The following is an 18415-nucleotide window of genomic DNA, read 5'->3' on the forward strand; positions in this document are numbered from 1 at the left end:
TTTTCTCTCTCTTTTTGGCTGTTCAGCTGAAGAAAGTAGAGAAAAATTAACCAGTCAAATAATTTGCAGAAAGTCATGGTTGCTGGTATGGTAAGTTACATGACAAGACCATTTGACTGCCTTGTGAGCTCGTGATTTTGGGTTCACCGAGGTTGTCGCAAGGGCCCTTAGATTTTAATTTCCCGTTCTTTGGAGGTGGACAATAAATTTGAATTCGTTACCAAGTAATTCTGGAACGAGTTATAAGCAAATCTCAGAATGTGGTAAGCGTGGCCAAGTGTTAGGGATGGCTTCCATGCCTGACTGTTTTATCGCATTTCTTTTTTGGTGGCCATGGATGCCTCCAGCACTGATTAATGTAAACGACTGCTCTTTATTAGAGCATGCTGCCTCACTAAGATAGAGAATACATTTAAAGCAAATTTTGGAGAAATGTTATCCTTATTGCGATACTAGAAAAATTAGTAATTCTTATTTGGTGAAACATGGCATATTAAGATCGTTTTTCTGACACAGAACCAGTGCTATGGACATTGTTGTGATCATAGGCCCCGCCGTCCTGGTACCTATGCTGCCACCATAACCCGAGCCATACCTCCACCATTACCACGCCAGCGAAACCCACCTTCAAAGTGGCCATCCCCTCCAACGCCACCCCAGCTAACACCACCACCTTGGGCCCACAGCATTCCCATTGGCTTTGACGTAGCCTCCACCTCCACTACCCGGCCCATAGCCATTATCACTACCATAGCTACGTTTTTCTTGAAACAAATAAGGCTTAAGTTTTCCCTACCCCACTCTTAAATTCCTGCTCGCAAGTTTTTAACCATATGATATGTAAATATTTTCCCGGTCACGCACCATATATTTCAGAATTTTTGTCCATAGAAGTTAACCAGGTTATTTTTCACGCTATCGCTATAGCTTGGATAAAAGAAATAGTATTTAGAGTATTATTATTAAATTTGGCATAAAAAAATTCACAATTCAACTTTTTATTTAACTTGAGTTTTAATAAAATCAAGGGAGAATTGCCTCAACATGATTTTATCAATTAAAAAGGTTTTTAAAAAAAACATAACAGATTAATTCTACTTAAGCCATTAAATTCATTACGTGAGTTATAAATTTCATTAAATTGAAAAAAAAAAAATTATTATATAATAAAAATATTAATAATTAATTTAATATTAAATAATAAAATTTTAAAACCCAACATTAAAATATGAAAAGGCAGGTTATCCAACCTTTTCTTTTTAAGTAAATATACAAAGGATTACCCATGTCCTGCGTAAGAGATAACATAATTCCTAGTACTACATGAACATGCGACTTTTGACTAATTAAAGACACATATTAACCAATTGAGCTACGAGATAAAGTTGTTAATGGTCATTGTATTTTTAAAATTCTATTTTTGTGCCTCAGTCCATATTTAAAAAAAGCCAAAGACAGTTGTAATAACTTTAGATTTGACATAATACTAAATTTAAATAATATAAGTATAGCTTGCTTTCAGACTCGATATTTTTTAGCTCAACTACATATCATGTCCGAATACATATAAATTTGATAAATTATTAGATGTAATATCTTTTGCTTCAGCTATATGCTGAGCCTAATTATATATGAGTTTGGCGAGTTGTCATACCCAACGTCATTAATTCCAGCCACAAGCTAATCTTAAATATACATGGATCTGGTGAGTTGTCATATCTAATATTATTGAGTTTAGCTACATACTAAACTTAAACAAATATGAGATTAGTGAGTTGTCATACTCAACATCCTTGGATTCAGATATGCGTTTAGCTCAAATACAAACAGGCTTGATGAGTTGCTAGACCAATCATCCATAGGTTTAGCTATGTACTAAACTCAAATACATATACGTTTTGCTAATTGATAGGTTTAACGATATTGAGTTCATAACGTGGTAAGTCCAAATAGACATGGATCTGGTGAGATGCCACACTCAATATTTTTGGATTCAATTGCGCATTGAGCTTAGGTATATATGGGTCTAGTGAATTGCCAGACCTAATGATCTTGGGTTCAACTACATGTTGAGCCAAAATAAATACAAGTCTGGCGAGGTATTAGACTCAATATCATTGAGTTCAGCTGCATCCTGAATTAAAGTACATGTAGGCTTGACAAGATATCAGATCCAATATCGTTAAATTCAGTTATGTACCAAACCAAAAAAGATATATATATATATATATATATATAACTATTTATCAGACCCGTCGTTTAGTGTTGCACTATAAAACTTTGTTTGTTTATTTTTATGATTTTTAAACATAAAATATTTATATCTAGAATAATTATCTTTTTATGTTTTTAGAAGTATAAAAATCTTGAAAGGACCTACCATATTTTCATCAATATTAACATATTATATAAATGATATTTGTTTCTCGTTAATATTATCTAGAAGATACTTATATCTTATTAATACTATCAGGAGTAAATAATATTACAACTTCTCCATTCAAGTAACATTACAATATTTAAGGGCTATATATACCTTTTAAATCATCCAGATAAAAATTTATAATTTTTATTTTTTAAGTATTTATACTTTAATTATCAAAGCATTAATCATTAAAAAACAAAATCAAACACTCTTGTTTTTTAAATTTTAAATTTATTTTTTATTTATTGTAGTTTTTTACTAAAAAATAATTAATTTTACCATTCAAGAGTTTCTAAATCCCATAAAAAAATTATTTTACAGATATTAAATTTTCTATCACCATCTACTTTCCAAGTTTCAGAGAAAATAATATTAACATGAATATATAATTATCCATTATTCAAACACTAAATTATAAGACAATTAAAATATGTATATTAACCTAGTTCAATGTACCATGCTATTTAGTTTTGTTAATTATTTCTCGCAAGATGACGATGGCAGTCGCGTTGGAGGGTGGATTAAATTATTGGAGGGCTCAAATTATAAACATCATAAAGCTTTAGAAACATCATAAAGTATTTTGAGAACTTTTTGCAGGCCAGTAATAATTTTTAAGGGTCTAGCTTGAAAGCATGCTGAGACTAACGTAGTTTTTTTTTATAGTGTGGCAAGCCACAGCTTTATGGAGCTCTACGTTTAACGGCTCAGATAGAGCCACTCATGAAGATATCTTAATGTCAATGAAGATTAAATTAAGATGTACGGAGATATGATTAAAAAGTTAATCTTTCATGTTATGACTTAATCTCTTGCATGGTCTATAAGTAAGAGCAACGTTTTGTATTTAGGGATAATTGCATTATTAATACACCAATGTTATCCCTTTTTTTCAGTTAAGGACTTGAACTTTAATTTTTTCATTTGAGGACATCAATTTTATGAAAATCTTCAATCAGGTATTTGCATCCACCCCCCTCAATTTCTTATCTATTCGATAAAGTGTCATTTATCCTTAAATCTCTCTTGATAGAATCATTAAACCACACCCAACCACTGATTCTTTCCATTAATTTCTTCTTCTCTCTCTATCTTCCCTATCCCTTTTGTTTCTATGTGTCTGCCGACTAAAATGGTGATAACAGGAATTTGATTGGATACCACCATGGAAGAGAAGAAGAGGCATGAAGGGGCAAATGGTCCTTTGGTCACATTGTTTTCGCATATTAATTATTCGGTAGTGACACCAACTCCCACAAAACCCAAAGAGTGAGGGGGGGAATTGACTAGATTTATCGATGCTCATATAAGGTTTTTTTTAATAACATAGTGATTAAGAAATATACTCAAAATAACGTGGTTATATTTCTCAAAGTAATATATAGTTTCACGAGAGGCGCAGGCGCGTGACCGACCGCAAAAGCTGGAAAATGGCCTCTGTTACTGTAGTTATAAGGTCGTGACGCGCTTCTCGCTTGATCGCGCATGAACCACCGGCATGTCTTCTGTAACTGTGCCATTTTAAAAAATAAGCTTTCAACTATGATATTTTGGATATATATTCTTAGTCAATGTGTTATTTTTGAAAAATACACTCCATGCTCACTGCATTCTTACAAATTGTAAGATAATAAGTACTCCTACTTTAGCAACATTAATAAGAAAAATAAAACTAATAGAGATCAATGTTGTTTTATTGAAACTTCGAAGAGCTTTCACAATGAAATTTATTTATTTATTTTTTGTTCAATTTATTATTTTTATTTGATTCTTTAATGTTGTAATTTTTATTTGATTCTTTAATGTTATATTGATTAAAAATTAAATTTGATGATTTATTTTTTATATATGAGTATAGAGATTTCACAATGTTGGGGATTTTTTTACTTGATTGATGCTTAATTTAATAAAATAAAATTTAATTTTATTAATTTAAAAGAATTAAAGTTTCACTAATCACGCTAATATAAAGGATTGATTTGTATTACCTCTGCTAAAAAATTCATCTTGAAATAATAGTTATAAAGTACTATAATTGACAACTATTTTTAACCTGATTTTTCAACAGAAAAAAATCATTACAATATCAAAAGCATATTTATTGTGAATGATTTTATATCATAGTTAAATAAAAGGAGTTTATTAGAAGCGGTTGGGAGGTGGCTATATTTACCTTTCTCCGTTGCCAGTCCTTAAATGGAAGCTGTAATCAAACAAAAACCAGACAAGCAAGTGGTGATGACTGATGGACACGTAACGAGTTACATAAACAAGCATTTCAAAATAGAGGACAATGAGGCTATTATTAGTGGCGGGGCCCACTCCAGCTAGTTGTCAAGAAAAATATAGCTGTGAGATTGTGAGGAACAACCACATGGGTGTCTGTCATGATTAAACATGACAACGATTCCATTATCTAATCAAAGAAAAAGGCTCTTTTTTCTGAGGGACCTTTGATTACTTTGTGATGATTGTACAGCACCACCTCTTGTCCTCAGCTTTTGTCTCCATAAAGTTTTATTTTTATAGCTCTCTTTTCTCAGCCATGCATTTACTCCATCTAGATGGCCCAAAATCTCCAACCACCCACCACGAATTGGCACTGATAATTGCTCATTACGGCAGTAGTTAGAGGCCATGACTTCAGTCCTTCACCAGTGCTCTTTCCACTAAACACAGGCGGATGATTATTTCCTGCCAGTGAGATGAGGCGAGGGTTATTTTCGCCATGTCAAGCCACATGGGATAACTTATATTATTGGTAGCCAAAAATGGATCCACAGAGGCGATTGGCGTTTTTTCTGTATCAAGTTTAGATTCTCGCCTAATAAAATACGCTTGTCTTGTTCTGTTTGGAAACTTCATTATCGTTATAAAGTTGCGAAAGGAAAGGAAACAGCCGCCTAAGAGCAGTGTATCTGTTTATATTACGTTGAGTGAAAGCAGGAATCCATAATTTACTATAGATTTTAAAGCAGCTATGATTCCCGTGTCACTTGCTCTTACGCACGATGACCTGTAAAGTTTAGAAAGAGTGGTAGATTTCGTGAATTCCCGCCCCCCACTGACTACTGAGGTCTATGTTTTCTATCCTCTCAAGTGGGATTGTTCAGACAGAACCTGCAAATTCTGTGGCCAACTGCTCGCGGAGGATTAAGACATGGAAGCACCTGTCTACAAAACATGTGGCTGCAAGAAGAAGTGCTTATAACAGGGGCAAAAAAAGAGCGTACAAATACACCCAGTAAACTGAATATTACTTGATTCACAGTGTAGCTCATCATTAACTGGGAACTTTCTCAAGTGTCCCAAGAGAAATCCAAAGACACTGGCCTTGTAATGCTGGCCAGCGGCCATGAGATGGCTTCGGAATATTGGAAATCACATACGAAAACTCGTAATCCTTCAACATCGCACCCCTGTGATCGGCATCCGACTCTGTAGGAAAATGCACTACCTTTAGTGCTTGCCTTTTAAGACAGAGATACTCAATAAGCCGGCCACTAATTGGAATAACATTCAGGAATCCAGAGACAATGGCGCCACGTGGGAAAATGATTATTTAACAGCCATCAATACCTTGCATTTCTACTCTAGGACTGCTTTTACTCATGCAGATATCTGTCCCTAACTGTAGTATCGAAACTTGATTGGTTTCCATATATAAGAAAACCAGAGTATATTACACTAGTGCCATTGCAGACGATTTCAAGAGTTAAACAACTAGTTATAAAGCACTGCTAAATTTGATAAGCTTCATACCTCCTCCGCTAGCTCCAATTCCTATTCGGAGTTCTAGACAGCAATTCATTCGATCCAAACCAGGTTTCATCCTGTTATATATATAAACCCCGTGGAGACCGACCTAGAAGCCAAGAGAATCTTCCCTATTCCTGTGCAAACCTCAGTTTCTATTCTCCCTGCACTTTAAAACAGGATAAGTTACCAGAAGTATAACATTTTATATACTGCCTGAATTCTCCAATATGAGGTCGGAAAGACATGTCATGAAGATGAAAGGCTTGAAGTTCGGGCCTCAACTGATAGCTACAGTTCTGGTTCTGTGCTTCTGTTACACGTATGCGATAGCAGAAGTGAAGAAGCAAACGAAGAAGACTTTCATAATTCAAATGGACAAGTCCAATATGCCAGCGACTTACTATGATCATTTCCAATGGTATGATTCATCTTTAAAATCCGTATCAGAATCTGCTGACATGCTTTACACTTACAACAACATAATCCATGGCTTTTCCACCCAACTCACACCAGAGGAAGCTGAATTACTTGAAAAACAATCCGGAATTCTATCGGTCCTACCTGAAATGATTTACAAGCTACACACAACTCATACCCCGGAGTTCCTTGGATTGGGAAAAAGTGATGCTGTCCTCCTCCCTGCATCTGCCTCCCTAAGTGAGGTGATTGTTGGAGTACTGGACACCGGTGTCTGGCCAGAGATAAAAAGCTTTGATGACACAGGGCTTGGCCCAATACCAAGTACCTGGAAAGGTTCTTGTGAGGTGGGTAAGAACTTCAATTCATCAAGCTGTAACCGGAAACTGATAGGTGCACAATATTTCTCAAAAGGGTATGAAGCCTCATTCGGACCTATTGACGAAACAATGGAGTCAAAATCACCGAGAGACGATGATGGCCATGGAACCCACACTGCAACTACAGCAGCTGGATCAGCTGTCTCAGGAGCTAGCCTTTTCGGGTATGCTTCTGGGATAGCACGTGGAATGGCTACAGAAGCTCGAGTAGCAGCTTACAAGGTGTGTTGGTTGGGTGGATGTTTTAGCTCTGATATTTTAGCAGCAATGGAAAAGGCTGTTGCAGATGGCGTTAATGTCATGTCAATGTCTATTGGAGGGGGACTCTCAGATTACACTCGAGATACAGTTGCGATTGGAGCTTTCCGAGCAGCAGCACAGGGAATTCTAGTCTCATGCTCGGCTGGAAATGGAGGGCCAAGTCCAGGCAGCTTGTCTAATGTCGCTCCTTGGATAACCACTGTAGGTGCTGGAACGTTGGACCGTGATTTCCCAGCCTATGTGAGCCTTGGAAATGGTAGGAAGCACTCGGGTATATCGCTTTACAGTGGAAAGCCATTATCTGATTCGTTGATGCCTCTGGTTTATGCTGGTAACGTGAGCAATTCCACAAGCGGCAGCCTTTGCATGATAGGAACTTTGATTCCTGCACAAGTTGCAGGGAAAATTGTGATATGTGATCGAGGGGGGAATAGCAGGGTCCAAAAGGGCTTGGTGGTGAAAGATTCTGGTGGCCTTGGGATGATTCTTGCAAACACAGAGCTGTATGGGGAAGAGCTAGTCGCTGACGCACATCTTCTTCCCACAGCCGCTGTGGGCCTAAGAACCGCAAATGCAATTAAGAATTATGCCTTCCTTGATCCAAAGCCAGTGGGCACGATTGCTTCTGGAGGTACCAAGCTTGGAGTTGAACCATCGCCTGTGGTAGCGGCATTCAGTTCCAGAGGTCCCAATCTGGTCACTCCAGAAGTACTCAAACCAGACCTAATAGCACCAGGAGTCAACATACTAGCGGGATGGACTGGGGGAGCTGGCCCAACTGGGCTAACAAACGACAAGAGGCATGTAGAATTCAATATCATTTCAGGTACATCAATGTCATGTCCCCATGTAAGTGGGTTGGCTGCACTCATCAAGGCTGCTCACCAGGACTGGAGTCCAGCAGCCATTAAGTCCGCTCTCATGACCACAGCCTATGCGACATACAAAAATGGGGAAAACATATTAGACGTGGCTACAGGACAACCATCTACGCCGTTCGATTATGGAGCTGGACATGTAAATCCAGTAGCAGCCCTTGATCCTGGCCTCGTCTATGATGCCACTGTTGATGACTACATAAGCTTCTTTTGTGCTCTAAACTATAGTGCATCAGACATTAAACAAATCACAAATAAAGACTTCATTTGCAACTCAAGCAAGGAATACAGCCTGGGGGATCTTAATTACCCATCGTTCTCTGTTCCACTACAAACTGCTTCAGGCAAGGAGGGCGGAGCTGGGATGAAAAGTAGAGTCAAATACACCAGGACTCTGACGAATGTAGGTGCTCCAGCAACATACAAGGTTTCGATGACATCACAAACTACATCGGTTAAGATGTTAGCCGAGCCAGAATCTCTGAGCTTTGCCAAAGAATATGAGAAAAAGAGTTACACAGTGACTTTTACCGCTACATCCATGCCCTCCGGTACAAACAGCTTTGCTCATCTGGAGTGGTCAGACGGGAAGCATGTTGTCCGTAGTCCAATAGCTTTCAGCTGGACATGATCCGAAATCTTGAAGAAATCCCATAAATGAATATCATTCATAGGACATGTGCCTCAAGTTCTGTGTATTTTTAATCTCTTCTCTGATGTTCCAACAAATGTGCCGGTTGAACCAGCTGTAACGTTTATATTTGCTCTCTGAGGTGATCAGAGGACGTAGAAAAAAAAGGGAGAATAGTTGTACAGAAGCCCATGGAAAGAATTGTATGTGAACTGAAAATGGATCTCCAGTTGTCTTTATAAGAGGCTCTGAATCTAAAGCCTTTAAACAATTTATGCTTTATGGCTGAAGATTAAAGAGGGAGCTAATTATGTTCTCGTATGCATCAAGTGAAACCGAACTTCAACGAGAGGAGAAATCCAGTCGCCAAACGAAAAGGCTCCCATGTTGAAATTGCTTACGTGAAGTTATTATATGCCCAAGAACTAATTGGGAAAAGGGGTTTTACAAAGACCTAGCTTAAGAAGAACACGAGGGGGTGTAAAACCATCAAAGACATCCCTCAAACTAATTTAACTGAAATAAGAAGTACAATATAGACACAATGTAGTGTTGAAGTTCTGATAACAAGAAGATTTGTGGAGATTCCCTCCATTCATCAGTTTTGACATCCTATGGAATGAATTCCTCACCATATCACTAGCTCCTTCAGCAGTGGCCTAGTTCAACTGATTCACTATCGGTCTACAACATCATGGAAAAAGTATCAACTACTTAATTATGTAACCCGAGGTTCATTTTTTATCAGACAATGGCAAACTGCAGTCCAACACTACAGTATAATCATGTTAACAAAAACACACTGAGCAACCCAACAACCTCAAGACATTAGAAGGATACGCAAGCTGTATCCACAAAGCCCGTTCCAAAGCCAATGTTCAGTTTATGACCACCACCTGAGCAAACCGCCTTTGCGCGTGCTTCCATCAATGGCTTCTCCAAGCTATTCGAGTCCATTATCTTATCTTCACTAAAACTAACCCTATCTTCTAAGTAATTCTCACTAGAATCAGAATTTGACTTCCCTTTCCCTGCACATGCAATTGTTCCTAATATTAACCCAGACCGAATTCCTGTACAATCAGAGGATATCTTCGTAATTATAATGAGACGATAGCTGTTTTAGTTAATTACTAATGGGAATTAAGAGGAAATCAAGAGAAATGAGGGAACTTCTTTTTACTCTGCCAGCAAGCATTCAGGAGAACTTCGGAGGCGTCTTGATGGCCAGCTTCCATAGCGGCATGCATGATCAGCGGAGGGAGGCTATTTCTGTCGAACCAAGTATCTTTGTTTCTGTTTCTGTATTTATTTTAGTTGATTATAAAATATGATTCTTGCTAGTTAAAATAATAATAATAATAAAATATAAATACTGAATAATAAAATTTTAAACTCATAAACCCATTAAATTCTCGTCAAAGGTTGAATTACAAAGCTCAGTGAAAGTAAAACCAGCAAAGTAGACTGGAGAAATCGAAGTGACGCTTTGGGTGCAATTTATGTCCGATACCAGTCTCCGTTTCTTTCTTATTGTACCAAAAAAGAAAAAGGAAAAAAAACCTACCTTAATTGCCAAGAAGTTCTGTTAGACGTTTTCATCTCCATAAAATAATTTGTAGACATCGTAGATAAAACACTGAAAGGAGTTCATCGATTAGTGAAGTGTACATATAAAGGCATCACAAGATACAGCTACAAACATGCACCAAGAAAAATAATAAAACGTCAGGTTCTTTATTAGAAATCTACTCTGGTTGCCATTTCGCCAGGAAGGTGCTGCATGGAAGCCGGGTACTTTTGGGGGATATTCTGATTTCGGCTTTTAAATCATCATTTATTTCATAGACGTACAAACTATCCTGGCATGTAGAATTTCTATGTTCCATTAAATTGAACAATGGGATTTCGACACTACAGTACTTTGAACATAGAAATAGGTTGAAGAGCAAGCTGCTGCTTCTTTTTTACAGTGCCATGACAATTGGAAACTTCATAGGAAAAAAAGGAGGGAAAAAAACACAAGAAATGCATAAACTTTGCTTCATAACAAATACTCAAGACTGATCGTCATCACTTTCTTCTTTTTTGGCCAATTCCATGCCCTGGAATGTGACAGTAGATGACCTATACTGGCTCCCAAAGGCAGTGCCAAAGCCCCATCCAAGGCCTAGGCCAACCCCACAGCCTGCACCTGCAAAACATAGGTCCTAATTCTGAACAATTCTTGAATGGATTATTTATAGACCAAGACACACACTCACATACACACATATATATGAATGATAGTCTAAGATCTACATTTGGGGAAAGAGACAAGAAGGTGCATACCTGCACCAAGACCCAAAATATTCAAAGGCATGCCTGCACCAGACAAACATATACGTAAGCAAATTGGTAGCTCAGTTCACACTCAAAGGGAAGATTTACGCAGAGTCTCAAACAGCAAGTCAGATGAGGTGACTATTCTACCACACACATCAACCAGACAAGCTTTATATCAAGGATCATGGGATCGTCATGCAAAATTCTAAATATCACAAAGTTGTTCTTGACGATCGGATATCATTCACAACAGTTATTGGATGTAGCTCATATTTTGCAAAACATGAGGACACAATCAGCTGTTTTCTGTCAGCTGTGGTAGAAGGTAAAGGCAACACTAGATCAATTCATTGAAATTATGCCCCAGCCATGAATAGCAAGCGACACATAACTCCACTGAGCAGGATTGAAGTACCGAGACTAGCTGGGTTGAACAAGAATTGAATCCCAACCACACTTAACCAAACGGATCCATGCATCACCCACATCTACCAGACAATCAACACTGTAGAAGGAAAGTTTGTTGTTTTCTCTCCAGAAAGACCAGCTAATGTGAACACTACACTAAAAATACCCTTACCACCTTAAGAGTGGCAAAGTGATGATTGTTAGATTCTTCATTCATTAGGTTCTACGAATTTCTCAACAATTTCACTGTCCAGGCAAAGTATTTATTTATATATACTGCCCTGGAAATAAAAAAAAAAAACCCAAAAATACATGACAAATAAGTAGAAGAAGACGGGCAGAAGATTCAAAATTGAATTTGGATCAATAGCAGTGATAAAGCAGTGCTTAGTTATGAAAAATTAAGGACACCACTATAAGAAAATAAGGCAACCCCATAATCAAAACTCAAGGCAGAAATCACTCCCAACCCAACCGCCTATTCCAATCAAATAAGAACCCCACAATTCAGAGAAGCAGCATGATATTTTTAGCTTAGCTGGGTTTTCCTCAAATAACATCACAAGGAAGACTTTAAAGTGAAATAAAAAAAAGGAAAAGGAACTGACCCCCAAAACCCCAGCCTACGCCAAAGCCACAACCAACACCGAAACCTGAAATCAAATTTCGCATAAACGACAGAGAGATAGAAGAAGAAAATCAGAATTAATTGTAGTAATAAGCATACCGAATCCAACACCAGGTCCACTAAAATTTGTAAGCACCATTGCTTTTGGAGCTGCGCAGCGACAGTCGGTACATAAATAAAATAAATGAGAGGCAAGAATATAACGTCGTCGAGTGGAGGTACGATTTCAAAAACACAACTCTCTCTCTTTTCCTTCGCTTCTATAACCGAAGAAGGAACAAATACCCAGCCCACCAAGAATTCAAAATAGGCCCCTCAAGCCTACAGATTATTATTATATTAACTGGCCCGGTCCACTTAGAAGGGATGCCATCTACCAATTCCCTTGCATTAACTCAACTTCTGACTATTTCTAGGTAAAGCTACATGTTGATGATCATCACCAAATTATCGGAAATCTTCTTATCAATCCAAATTTTATTTTTGCAGGCCGCGGAATGCGAGCAACACCAAAGACTTTCGATGGACGTGTCAGGGAGTCGGAGAATCCAAGCCAAGCTGCTGCCGACTATTCAATCCTGTTACACCCAGGGCGGAGACAAAAAATAAAATTAAAAAGAGCTAAAATTTCGGTTGTTATATTATTTTAGCTAAAACCATATAAATTATCAAGAAAAAAGCTGGAAAAATTATTCAGGGCCGGGCCCTGCTTAAACCACCTCCGCCCCGGGTCACACCCCCACTCTGGTAGTCTCGTGATGCGGCAACATCGTCATCAGATTTTTTCGGCGGCAAAAACTAACATGTCAACAATATATACAGAAACATAGAAAAACTTCTGGTGGAATAAATTTAGTACGAAATATATAAATACCTTAATATAATAGGTAAACGTTTCAGGCGAAGCAATTTAACTTCACACAAGTTCATTTACAACCCAAACACATAAAACTACATTCAGAACAATAGAGGAGACCACAAACTCCCCCCAGCATATTTTTCTCCTGATCTCACTTTTGGTACATTATTTTTCTTCCTATATTTATTAACTTATATATTAGATAGTCTTTTATTTCAATAAAAGACTTATTTTTGCAATGAGCGTGGAAATCATTTCGTCAACCCACCAACCGGTTAACAAACCGAGTCACTCCACTAGGTATATAATCACAATAGTGAAAAGCTGAATCTAGAGTGAAGTTTTCATAACTTCATCTAACTATTATTTTATTTTTCATACAATTCATGTACCTGTAATAATGTAATTTCAGAAAAATGTATAATTGTGTTATATTATGAATAGTGGACAACATAACAAACTGAATAGAGGCAACAACAACGTCCAAACTCCTAGGTGCATTTCTGCTTTGTTGCTGGCAATGAAAGTAAAATCGCGTTTAGTCAAGTAAAAGTGTTTTTGCAAGGAACCGGACCGGATTCTGGCTTTGTTCGATGGACATGTATTAAATTCTTGACCTCGACATGTATGATCTTCTAAAAAAATTGTTTATTCTTCATATATATATATATATATATTACTATCAAACTTATGATATTTGAAATAATAAATAAATAAAATTATTTTCACTCTAGTTGCATTAATGTTTTTTTTAATTAACTTTAAAAAATAATTTTTCCACCCATTAAAATCATGTCAAGTCCTTAATCATAATAAAGAAACAATTCAATACTCAGTTATTAGATAATTTCTTCAAATATATTTACTAATAAAATAAATAATTAAATTTATTATATATCAAAAATTCAAATAGTAACTAAATACTATTTATCCTGGAATTGCTTTTGAGATAGAAGGGAAAGGTACATGGTGTTTCAAGCGAAGTTAGCCTTACAATCGGTTTATCACGCTAGTAATTGACTATCCTACAAGATAAATTCTTTTCAATCATATATATTAGCTGTTTTAAAAAATCTTCTTTTTAAAGATTTTATTTAAAATTTTAATTTAGCAGCTCTTGTTGGCATTTAAAGATGTGTCAAGAATAATCTGAGAGGGATGCCTGATAGTAAAGGTATGTGCTTTCTCTCTAGCTATTATGATTTAAACATCATGAAGTTACATTTCTTTAAAAATTAAGAAATTACTATAAAAACAATTGCTAATCTAATCGTTCACCAAAGAACCTCGTGATAGAATAATACCCTTTTTTTGTGTTTTAAAAAATATTTTTAACATAAATTTAATTTTTTAATTTAGTTATTTGCTTTAATTTTTTTTTTGATATTTTCGATGTGTTTTGATGGGTTAAAATTATTTTTTTAAAAATAAAAAATATTATTTTAATATATTTCTATATAAAATACATTTTAAAAAGAATCACTTGCCACTAAAATTTTTTCTATCATTTACCACTGAAATATTTCAAGGGCCACCAGATTTTCTAATTTTTTACAAGTAGAACAGTAATCTAATGAAGCAGAATGCAGACAGCAAGATAATACCAACTAAAGTGGTAGGTTTTACAAGGAAATAGAATTGGACCAACTACAAATGCAACTTTCTTTAAGATAGCTGACATAATACCAGCTACAATGGAGCACAGAGCCCTTGATCACTCTCCAATTATTATATTTTGAAAACAAAGATCATAGCAACAAAACCCAAAACCAACCATATCAAGGCACAACCTTGTAAGCTTTCATCTTGTCTATCCACGAAACGAATGATTTCTTGGAATTGCGAAATCCCAAAAATCCATGTTCCTTGCTCTTATTCAAACAAAGGACAGAACCCGGTATACTGAACACGAAATCTGCAAACCACCATCCCCCAACTTGCTCCAGCTTGTTAGGCAGTAGCTGGTTCTCCCTCACAATTTCCTCCCACACTGGTCCCTTGTCTTTCATCTTCTCCGCAAAGGTCACGCTACTCTCCCCCTCCTCAAATCCATACTTTTCAATCCCAAACTCTTCTGCTAAAATCGTCCACAAATGCTTCCATTTGAACAGATCCCCGTTTTGGATATTAAAAGCTTCATTTTGTGCATTAGGATCCACGCACGCCCAAATTTCATGCTCTGCGATCAGATCTGCATCAGAAGCAATTGAGTAACTATTCCATGCCTCTTTCGATCCACGAAAGATCAGCGGAACTCCCTCGTGCTTGCATATTGCAGCGTAAACAGAAATAGTCACAATCATATTCATCAAGCTATATGGTGAAAACCCAAATATAACACCAGGCCGGTGAACAGACCAAGTCACCCCTTCTTTCTTTGCCACTTCCTCGAACATAACGTCTTCCAATGTGTGATAAAAATTGGGAAATCTTGATCTGGGCAGATCTTCCGTGAAAGGTGAGTCATGAGCTTCAATCTTGCCGAATAACTCAAAGGGACCCACATATTGCTTCGCTCCGGTTTGGAGGCAGACATGGCGGAGATTGGCAGCGTTAGGTATAACAGCCTGGAGGACGTTGCGGAACATGAGACCGTTAATCTCACAGTTCTCCTCCTCCGTGGATTTGCTGGCCCAGGTAACATAAAAGATGTGGGTGACATCGGTGAGTTTAGAAAGCTTGGATTGGGTTTCGACAGTACTGGAGATGTCGCACTGGATGTACTCCACCGGATGATCCTCGTTCCAACTGGGGCGGGAACGTCGGGCGACGCCGTAGACTTTCCATGGGCCACCAGGCGTGTCTGAGAGTGGGAGAATCTCCGCCAAACTGTTGCCAACAATCCCGGTAACACCTAGAATCAGGGCCACGCTTTGGTAACCTCGTGATGCTTCATCTTCTTCGGTTTTTTTCTGTAAATTGAAGAAAAATAAATGATATATAGACGTGCACCCACACACATATGGGCTTTGGGTGCATGATAGATAATAGCGAGAGGGCAGTTGAATCCTTACCTTGGCAGCGCCGATAGCACCAGACCACCACCAGCTCATTTTTCTTTATTCTTTTGATTGAATTTGAAGCGGGAGGAGACAGGAAACGATGATAGTAGATAAAATAAATCAGGAAATTTCAAGGAGATCCTCGCTAGCTAATAACTTTTTCTGTAACTACGATAGTGTTTTTTAAAATATTTCTGGCTTAGAAATATTCCTTTTTATTTTTAAAATTTATTTCAAATAATTTAAAACAAAATAAAAATTTTATTTAAAAATAAAAATAAAAACAAGCAGCACCTAATGGTCAAGACTGTATCGTTGTTTGTTCTGTTGGTTTGAATCGTTGATTGTTCTGCACATGTCTTGGTCCGCTTCGATACCGTACTAAAAGTGGGTTTTTCCATTATTATCAGACGCGAGCCATATAGTAATTAATCAAATCCTGACGCCTCTGGCGGACCCAATGATTTTGAAGTATAATGATGGTTAAATGTTTTGTTTTGCTTGGTAGGTTCTTAGTTTTTTTCCCGTTACATGGTACAAACTCATTTTATGTTAGCTTGATTCCTATAATAATTTTTCTATCCGTAAATTATTATTTCAGCTTACATGTTATATGTGGATTTTTCTAAATATATAAGTGGAATATTTTATATGGTTCTTACTAATAGAAGGCCCGCTTTATGCCGCAAGATGGATTAAAAACATAATTTAATGTAAAAAAAATATTTAAATGATGCTAACATGTGTAAGAAAAACGTGTAACTCAAATTATGGATCTAAATGTACCTAATAAAATGATTTTATTTAACTATGTTATAAGAAAATAAGCAATAACAGTAAATGGATAGAAATAAAAAAAAAAAAAGATCATGACAACCTACACATAAAAAACCCCTGTAAAAAAAAAATTATAAAATTCAATTCTTAGACAATCGAACGTGAATGATAAAATTAAACAAAATAAAAAAAACAACAAAAGAAACCTCGATCATCCAAAATTAAAATGTCAAATTCGCGACATAGATAATGAAACCATGAAAACCCAATAAAAAAAATTAAAAAAAAAAACTGCAATGTCCAATTTCCAACATTCAGAATATAGAAAGATGAAATACAAAAAAAAATCAATAAAAAAAAACCTAAAAATATAAAACACCAACAAACTTGGGTAAAATCGTCAAACACTGTAAGTCGGATCATGTGAGCATGATAACATAATAGAAGGAAAAACATGAAAAAGTATGACGTGCACTTCTTAAACCAACCAAATGTTGACAAAATAAAAAATTATTTATTCTTCAAAAAATAAATAAAAAAATCTCGAGTCAATCTATGCTAACATGCCAAACTTGCAAGGAATTCTCAAACTAACCAAATGTTAAAGGATGAAGCAAAAAAATATTCATTCTTAAAAAAATGACTAAAAAATATCAAAGTCAACTTAGATTAATCTGCTAAGCTCGCGATCTAGGTCTTAAGATTAAGATAAATTTATAGAAAATAATGAATCATAATTTCTAATAAATTTAATATTAAAGGATGAAATTGAAAAATAAAATCAATATAAAAAAATATCTAAAAAAACAGATGTCAACCCAGGTTAAATTTTTAATATCAACCCGATTGACCAGGTTTATGCGACTGAAATCATCCTGTTAAAGAAAATTACGAAGTTCAATTTATGACCAATCTAATATTGAAGGATGAAATTGAAAAAAAAATATTAAAAAAAAATCAAAGTAAAAATAATAATTAAAAAATAAAAATCAAATTTAATATTGATTATTTTCTATTCTCATTCCCAAATAAAAACAACTAAAAATAGTTTTAGTGTTATTGTTATTCTATGTATAACATTTAGGATGTAAATAATAGATTTTCAAACTATAACGGGGATTACAATTTGGACCAAAATATAGGATGATTTATGAAATGTTCTCTAAGGAAAAAGTTAGTGATTGAAAAAAACAAGGACATAAACTTCCGTGCAAATTAGTCCCAATATTAGTTTTAAAAAAGAATTAAATATATGTTTAAATTAATAAAAAAAATTTATTTTATCAAACTAGCTTTTTAACAAGCAATGTAACATTTTATTAACACCGTGAAATCCCCACACACACGTTTATGAAAAACAAATCACCAACACCACTCTCAAATCAAAGCAATATTATAAGATGATCAGTTGACTCCCCAGCCATTCAATAACAAGAGTTAAGAGATTCATCCGAATTCCTCTCAACCTTGAATTGAAGATCCAAATGAAACTATATAAAAAAAGAAGAAATATCTAGACAATAATAACAGCACTATCTAGAGAATTTCAGATTAACAAGCCATGTATACCCGTCAACAGAGAATTAAGATCGATAAGCCCCTACAAAAAGAAATGAAATTAGAGGCCCCTGTAGACCTCTCTTTGGCTGTTTCTTAGGAATTAGG

At 36.0% G+C, this 18415-nt stretch overlaps 3 protein-coding genes across 4 annotated transcripts; 1 reads left to right on the forward strand and 2 right to left on the reverse strand.

Annotated features, from left to right (window-relative positions):
- Positions 1-5614: 5614 nt before the first annotated feature.
- On the forward strand, positions 5615-9052 carry LOC105120577 (subtilisin-like protease). The gene has a single exon (XM_011018835.1). It carries the CDS (start codon positions 6412-6414, stop codon positions 8749-8751), a length of 2340 nt encoding a protein of 779 aa, XP_011017137.1. The 5' UTR covers positions 5615-6411; the 3' UTR covers positions 8752-9052.
- Positions 9053-10567: 1515 nt separating this feature from the next.
- On the reverse strand, positions 10568-12356 carry LOC105120578 (glycine-rich protein). 2 transcript variants are annotated; one of them, XM_011018837.1, is made up of 5 exons: positions 12316-12356; positions 12212-12262; positions 12093-12137; positions 11083-11115; positions 10568-10945 (listed from the first exon to the last, which is right to left on the reverse strand). In XM_011018837.1, exons 2-5 carry the CDS (start codon positions 12249-12251, stop codon positions 10809-10811), a joined length of 255 nt encoding a protein of 84 aa, XP_011017139.1. In that variant the 5' UTR covers positions 12252-12262; positions 12316-12356; the 3' UTR covers positions 10568-10808. The 2 variants fall into 2 exon arrangements, with proteins under 2 accessions (XP_011017139.1, XP_011017138.1); XM_011018836.1 differs by having other exon boundaries at positions 12212-12328.
- Positions 12357-14542: 2186 nt separating this feature from the next.
- Positions 14543-16157, reverse strand: LOC105120579 (3-oxo-Delta(4,5)-steroid 5-beta-reductase-like). The gene is made up of 2 exons (XM_011018838.1): positions 15986-16157; positions 14543-15883 (listed from the first exon to the last, which is right to left on the reverse strand). The coding sequence occupies exons 1-2, from the start codon at positions 16022-16024 to the stop codon at positions 14750-14752; spliced, it is 1173 nt and encodes a 390-aa protein (XP_011017140.1). The 5' UTR covers positions 16025-16157; the 3' UTR covers positions 14543-14749.
- Positions 16158-18415: the final 2258 nt, after the last annotated feature.

The sequence above is a fragment of the Populus euphratica genome, unplaced genomic scaffold (assembly GCF_000495115.2).
Source record: "Populus euphratica unplaced genomic scaffold, PopEup_1.0 scaffold6.1, whole genome shotgun sequence".
In the NCBI taxonomy this organism is placed as follows: domain Eukaryota; kingdom Viridiplantae; phylum Streptophyta; class Magnoliopsida; order Malpighiales; family Salicaceae; genus Populus; species Populus euphratica.